The sequence below is a fragment of the Micropterus dolomieu genome, linkage group LG03 (genome assembly GCF_021292245.1).
Source record: "Micropterus dolomieu isolate WLL.071019.BEF.003 ecotype Adirondacks linkage group LG03, ASM2129224v1, whole genome shotgun sequence".
Lineage (NCBI taxonomy): Eukaryota > Metazoa > Chordata > Actinopteri > Centrarchiformes > Centrarchidae > Micropterus > Micropterus dolomieu.
In genome coordinates, this window is record NC_060152.1 from 33888612 (window position 1) to 33895897 (window position 7286).

Here is a 7286-nt window from a genome sequence, read left to right on the forward strand (position 1 = left end):
ACCAAGCCACGTGGTCTCGCCAGCTACAACGAAGGAAACCTGCAAACAGCCGAATTGCCAGACGGAGGAGGCGTTTTCAATCAGACACGGAGAACCCCGGAGAATCCCTAGCAAAAAACCAGGATCGGCAACTAGAGTGGGACCCGTGCAACAGGCCAAAAGCAGGCTGTCGACAAGCAGTAAGACTCAACACACGTTCTGTGATCAGATGTCCATTTTAACTCCTAAATTATAGCATTAGTTTACTTTCATTAGCTCTTCTATGCCGTATGAGTCAAATGCTTCCCACAATCGAACCTCCAGGCTCATTGTTCAGCAAATGTTTATGTTCCCTGTATCCAACCATCTTTTTATCACCTTAGTTAGAGAATAAATTCACTGTGTATAATCAAGAGCTGTGTGTGTTGCCTATTTATAGTTCCTGCCAAGAGAATTGACCCTTTAGATATGAGACTGACTGACTGATTTAAGATAATTGAGCGATTATTAACTAACTGATCACTAGTAATAATTGTATAATTATTCAAAACTACCTAGAGGTCCGGAGACTCTAGGATTATAACAACTCCGGTGGTGCCCTTTACGAGGAAATTCTGATTTTATGAATAATAATTCATAATTGGGTATCAATTCTCATAAATTTATTAAAATGCATAACTAATAAATTTAGGTCCACTACACAATGTTGTTGCGTTTGACCTTCTTTTCCTCCTCCCCTGTAGTTTTGTTCTTCTTGGATCTTGTGGCTGTTTTCACAAAGGTCCATTTAGGGTCTCCACAGGCTGTAAGTGCCCCCTTCAAAACTGCAAAGAAATAAATAAGAAATACTGGATTCATAAAATATATACTTCGAATCATTTATCACCATTTATCTCCCCACAAAGGACATTATAGCGTTTAAAAGCGTTATTTGGAGGTGCATGCAAAACTCTGCATAACACCATAACGAGACAACTTGCCCGCATAAAAAACACATTTCTGAGGACCTCTCTCTGTTTTTCTAAGGTCCTCAGGTTCATGCCACTGGTTTTGTTTCTCGACGTCTTGTTTATTACCGCCATGTGTAACGTCAACTACTGACGTATCTACGCTCGCCGTAGCCCGGTTTATTTGCTCCAAACCAGCTGAAGGAAACGCACAGATTCTGCAATTTCTTTTCTTTTCTTTTTTTTGCGACATTTCAAAAGTACGCTTAAAATTCGCATGAAAATTCTGTATGTTGCCTGTGGTTTTATTTCTTTGCAGTTTTTGTATATGTGGCTGAACGGCAGCGAGCTGCAGGATGAAGCTGCTGAGGGAGAAGCTGAAGAGCAGCTGAGGAGGTTAAACCAGCAGCTGAAGAGTCAGACTGCACAGGTGAGGACACACAAACATCACCTGATGTTGAGTGATGCTGCAGTTGATTAACACTGCTGTGCTGTTTGTTGTGTTCCTCGCAGCTCGATGTACAAATAGAAACCATCACCATGCAACTCTCTGAAACGCCGGGGTCACCTGAACCTGACCAGAAGCTGAGAGCTGGTAACAAAAACAAGATCTCATACATACACCCGACACTGACCCGGTTCTCATTAGTCACATCTAACCAAGACTAACATCATAGAAGTCTTTGAACTTTAATCAACGTCCGTGTTTATCCTAACTTAGCACAGTGGACGAAGGGAGGAAACTGCTAGCCTAAAACAAACTAATAATAATTGTCATTATATTTTATTTACAGAGCACTTTTCAAAATCTAACAATTCACTAAATAAAACACAAATAAAACAAATTAAAACCAGAAAACATTTTTAAGGAATTAGGGCTGCATCTAACAATTATTTAACAATTAATCTGTCGATCGTTTTCTTGATTAATCGATTAGCTGTTTAGTCTCTAAATTGTCTGAAAATGGTGAAAAATGTCGATCACGGTTTCAAGATAACATCCTCAAATGTCTTGATTTGTCCACAACCCAAATATGTTCACAGAGGAGGAAAAAACCCCAGAAAATATTCACATCTAAGAAGCTGGATTCAGATCATTTTTCTTAAAAAAAAAGACTCAAACCAATTAATCGATTTTTAAAATAGTTGACAGCTAATTGATTATTTGATTAATCGTTGCAGCTCTAAAAGGAATTAAAATAGAGTTAAAAGAAAAGAAAAATAAAGTCAACTAAAATTAGGAAAGGCTCTCCTTTAAGTCCGTTTTAAGAAGAGACAGCTGACCTGATCCCCACGGGCAGGCTGCTCCAGATCCTCGGGTTCCTGACTGCAAACTGTCCCCTTTAGTTTTCCGCCGGGCCCCTGGAACAGACAGCAGACCTCTGCCCAAGGACCTCAGAGTACATGCTGGGTCTAAAAGGTCAGAGATAGAGCAGTGAGAGATGCCGTGAACATCTAAAACATCCTAGAAGCCAACGTAGTGAAGCTAACACAGGGGGGCTGGCAGCTGATGTCTGTGCAATCTGGAGTCGGTCAATAGATGTTTTTTAAAGCATTTAAAAAGCTGTAATCCAGGCGTGTAAAATGCTCTGTGTCTTTAAAAGTTAACATTGATCATATTTTATGTATATTTTTAAGATGGTAAAAACATGATTGCACAAGCTTTTTGTGGTGTGCTGCTCAAAACTTAAACTACTGTCAAACCAGACAGACGCCAAGGCCCCCTCCACTCTGCTGGGATTTCAAATTAAAACGGAGTCCTTTTGCTACGTTTGCTCCTCCCGTCCAGACTAAAACGGCGAAAACAAAGACCTGAAACGGAGATGTTTGAAAACGCTGCCGACACCGAGTGTTTTAGTGCAGACAAAAAGGGAGGACTTTAGCAACGATGAAGCAGACCAGTTTTTGATAAAAATATTCTGTACGTGCAAATAACACGTAGGCCTATCTGCCTACACTTGTACCACGCATGTCCCACAGTCCCGTGTTACATTCAGTAACAGTCCCAGCTCATTATTGGTCCATGCAACAAAAAACTGGTCTGATTCTTCGTCTGTATCTCTTTATTCTTTCGACAAATCTTCTGTAACTACGAAACAGACCATCTGATCAACTCTGATGCGCAGCTAAAACGGAGTAGTGTGGATGGGGCCTCAGAGTCCTCCAACAGGCCTGGTGTGATCCAGTAGGGAACCAGCACAGGGCAGAATGTGCGTTTTCATGTGCTGGGACCCGATGACCAGGATCTCTGTTTGTCTGAGCTCAATAATACACCTACAGACAACACGTCTGCAAGGATTAGTACAGAATGGGTTAATCCTGCTGTACTGTAAACCATCCATGTGGAGGAACCTACAGAATTAGATGATCTGACACAAGCTGCTTCAGTTTACTCTGTTTACAGATCTGTAGATTTTTGCTCATTAATAACTAATTAACAGTTAACTGTGTTTAACTGTGTCCCTCATGATGGAGACTACGAAGTCCCTACTCGCTGTCAACCTTTTCCTCCTGCTGCTGTGTCGTCTCCCAGATGATGGGGTCAGATCTGTGACGCGGACTCATGTAGTCCAGGTCTGTGCAGATGTCAGGAACTCAGTGAGGAAACCTTCTAGTCCAGACGCCATCAACTCTCCTGAACAGTGAGTCCAAAACAAACAAACCCAGAGTTAAAGTATTGACATGATTTGCCCAAAGTGTCACCGCACAGGCAGCAAGTGTGTTTACATCCAGCTGGTTCTATTTACATTTGGAAATAGTTTTATTTGTCAGGGAATAAAGGATTTTAAAGGCACCATCTGTATTTGTTTAACATATAAACTACTTGTATGTTCACATGCATTAGTTTGTATATGCAAACATTATTATTTTTATTTCCCTTGCCGCTGTGGTGGCTGTATTGTTTGCTTGTGGTGGGAGTTGTTTGGGTTTCTTGTTTGTGATATCCTTCCTGTGGTTTCTCTCAGTGTGCGGCGGCGTCTGTCCGTGCAGCTGCCGATCCTCCATCACGCCTACCTGCCCGCCATCGGTGGCGTCAGCGCCAGCAGCTCTAGTCTGTTCGGTAGCGAGGAGGCCTTCGTTTCACCGCCGCCTGCTGATGAACACGGCGACAGCTTCCTGTACGCCACGCAACTGGAGCCACAGTACTGCTGAACCAATCAGGCGGCCGCTGAGACTTTCACTTGTGAACGTCTGTTCTGAGGATTTGGGTCCTGTATTCATTTTTATATTTATACATTTAATATAACTTGATTTGTAAGAAAGATATGAAGACAGACATTACATTAAAATGTTTTTAATCTACTGAATGTCCTTGAATGATTCCTGTTTAATCATGTGACCAATGATCCCTGGAATATTGTGCATGCCATGTGAGGAGAAGCTGCTCTGTGATGTCTGTTTGCTCTTGAAGCAAATCAAAACAGGGAATTTCTAGAATTACAAAGTCCAGACAAACACGAGCTTCGACCGTCTTCAGGCTGCAGTTTAACCCTGTAAACTGGTCAGACAGAGTTTGGACTGATGATAGAACAAACCTCTTCATGCGCACGGGCGCAGAAACAACCACAAGGTCCACTCAGATGTTCTGGTACCAAGTACATTTCCAAATTACCCTCCTCCAGGTTTCTCCAGCGTTGAGTCCCTTTTCCAGGACCCCACCCAGAGAGTCCCAGAAGGCCGGAAAGTCCGACCTGCAGTTTGGTACACAGTCAGAGCCGACCTCTCAGCGACTCGGAGTCGCACAGAGACGACCTTCATGTCCCCTGGGGAGAAGACAGCAGCGCGTCTCTCACCCCTGGGCAACTCCAGGAAAGGAGTCCAGCCCTTCTCCGGGGTTTATGGTTCCAGACCCAGTGTCATGCATAGGGCCCAGTTATAACTACATGGCACCAGTAGACCTCCCACTCCAGCTCTGGTTCCTGCCCAGCCAGAGAAGTGATGCCAGGGGTCAGCACCCCCGGGTCCCTGCCTTTGCCTTCCGCCCTGCTGTCAATAAACCCGATCCCAATGCCTCTCCCTGCAGGTGGGGGGGCCCACAGGGCTGTGGCTCCATGTATGTTTTTGGCGATGTGTCCGACACTCAACGGCAAGTCTGGCTCCATGAGGGGGCCCCGGTTTCTTTATTCTGGCTGAAGTGCCGCAGGTCCGTCTCAGCCGATTAACATGGTCTGTGAGTCGCTTTTAGTCTGGCTCCTCCCCTGGGACCAGTTTGCCTTGGGAGGAGGCCCAAAGAGAAGTTATAGCTCTGGACAACACAGGCCATGGCATCCACGATAAAATGATGATTCTTTAAACCAGTAGTCGACTCCGGAAGGTAAAGCAGGACTCGACTCAGCAGGGGAGAACTGCTGACTGGGGATATATCGAGTGACTGGGGATCTCCTGGACCCGACCAAAGTGTCCCCTGCGGAGGAGGCAGAGTTTGAAGACTATAAAGAAGCCAGACCTGTATCTCTGGGTGCTTCCTGAGGGGCATCTTGGTTGATATAAATGTTTGCATGCTGACATCATGTTCAGGGCCATTGTTCCCTGTGTTCATTATAAGTTACTGCAATGGGCCCCATAACCACCAGGGGCCCCGTGGATGGTGTAATGGGATTAAAAACATCATATAAAGCACTTCTTATTTACTTATTATTTGTTTAAAAGTTTATGTTTTAATCATTTCAATCAAATTCAGTTTATATAAATGTTTCCTTTTCTCTTTTACATTAATAGTGAAAATAATGATTTGTTAATATTCTTGAACATGTTCCTGTTAAGTTACTTATTGTTTTTATATTTCTTTAGAATAATCATAATAAAGTGTTTTACACTGAAAAAGATTTGTATTTTTTTATTTTATTATATTTGTGCAATTTAAGTTTCTTAAAGATTTTAATTTAAAAAAAATGTTTTGTTTTCATATTGTGATATCTAGTAAGTCATTTTCATTCAGGGATATAAAACTGTCTTGGGGCCCTGAGGTTGTAGCCCGATGTTTGTGGTTTTGGTTTGGAGGGGCCCCAGTGTAAGATGTCTGTTAGGGCCCAACATGTTCAGATGTTTTTTCTACCTGCTCTGCTGTTTGATTCTCCCCAAAGTCATCTGAGGTTTTTACTGTCAGCAGTTTGGAAATATCAGATGCAGCCTGCCAGGTTACCACCACTGATGTTATAAATTAACTACTGCAGGCAGGACGTAAATAAATAAAAAGTGCGTCCGAAAGGAGCAGAAACAGAAAGGAGTGTGACGGCTCTATAAAATCTGTCCTGACTGTCTCAGTGTGCTGCGACTGGAAGACAAAGACCAGATTACAACCCAACATGTGGTCCATCAGGATGCTGGTCTCTGCTCTGGCTCTGACTCTGCTGGCTGTCTCTGTGGGGTCCTGGTCTGATGGCAGTAAGTCCTGCAGGATGTTTCAGAGTTGCTTTAAACCTACTGCAGTGTTTCTGTGTGACTCCTGTTTAGATTAACACCACTGATATCTGCGGCTCTCACAGACCTGTCAGGCTCCGAGCTGACGAGGCTCTTCAACTCTCCAGTTCATTTAGCTGAGAGGATGACACGACCAATGGGGTCCAGTCTTTCTTCATCTTCATCTAGTTCTTCTGGAAGCGGACTAATCAGCCACTCTGGAGTCAGGTCAGTCCACTGACACTCTGTGCTGACATTACATATTTTATATGCATATTATTAGTCAACCAAAACACTTCAAGCTGCTGTTTTATTCCCAGAGTGACGCTGGGCGACGGCTCTCAGTGGCTCGTCCATAAAGGAAAAGACTACGGCATCTCCTCTCAGACGGTGGTGACCAGCGCTGACCAAATGAGCTCAGCCTGGAGGGTAAATCTTTGGGTTTGTCCAAACATAGATTAGTGTCATTACAGAACAGGTGGTCAGAGGCTCAAACTCTTCTGCTCTGTGTCTTTTCTCAGCCGGACACCAGCTCTCGGGGACTGAGGGATTTCGAGGGGAGCAAGACTGTCGGTGACTTTGTGGCGACCGGCGGCTCCACCTACAATTTGCTCTTAAATAACTGTCACACGGCATCTAAACGGATGATGAAACAGTAAACATGAACTGTTCTGCTCTCTGAAAGATCGAAGCTGCAGTTTGCTTCCTCTCTGCTGAACAGATAATAAAGGTGAAACCTCAGACAAGGTGTCATGTGCTTTTTATTCCACTGGAGGGCTCCACACTCTGTTAAAGCGAAAGTCGGTTCATCACATGTGTTGGCTCTGCAGCATTTACAGCTGTTTGTTATTTAACTCTTTCATCTGCTGGAAGTTTTTTATTTTTGTTTCTTTCTCTGTTTTCACAAACACAATTTCTAGTTTGTTATTAAGGATCTTATTATGAAGTAGACACAGAAAC

The 7286-nt window shown here is 43.5% G+C and overlaps 1 protein-coding gene across 3 annotated transcripts in view; it reads left to right on the forward strand.

Moving 5' to 3' along the window:
• Positions 1 to 7069, forward strand: part of LOC123968667 (gamma-aminobutyric acid type B receptor subunit 2-like) — a 19918-nt gene extending 12849 nt beyond the window's left edge. For 2 of the 3 annotated variants that reach the window (XM_046045542.1, XM_046045543.1), the window contains exons 16-22: positions 1246 to 1356; positions 1440 to 1521; positions 3460 to 3568; positions 3893 to 6311; positions 6413 to 6554; positions 6647 to 6755; positions 6848 to 7069. In XM_046045542.1, the coding sequence (XP_045901498.1) occupies positions 1246 to 1356; positions 1440 to 1521; positions 3460 to 3568; positions 3893 to 4079 (489 nt within the window). In that variant the 3' untranslated portion in view covers positions 4080 to 6311; positions 6413 to 6554; positions 6647 to 6755; positions 6848 to 7069. Of the gene's footprint in view, positions 1 to 1245; positions 1357 to 1439; positions 1522 to 3401; positions 3569 to 3892; positions 6312 to 6412; positions 6555 to 6646; positions 6756 to 6847 lie in introns of those variants that run through there. The other variant, XM_046045544.1, reaches the window with a different exon arrangement.
• Positions 7070 to 7286: the final 217 nt, after the last annotated feature.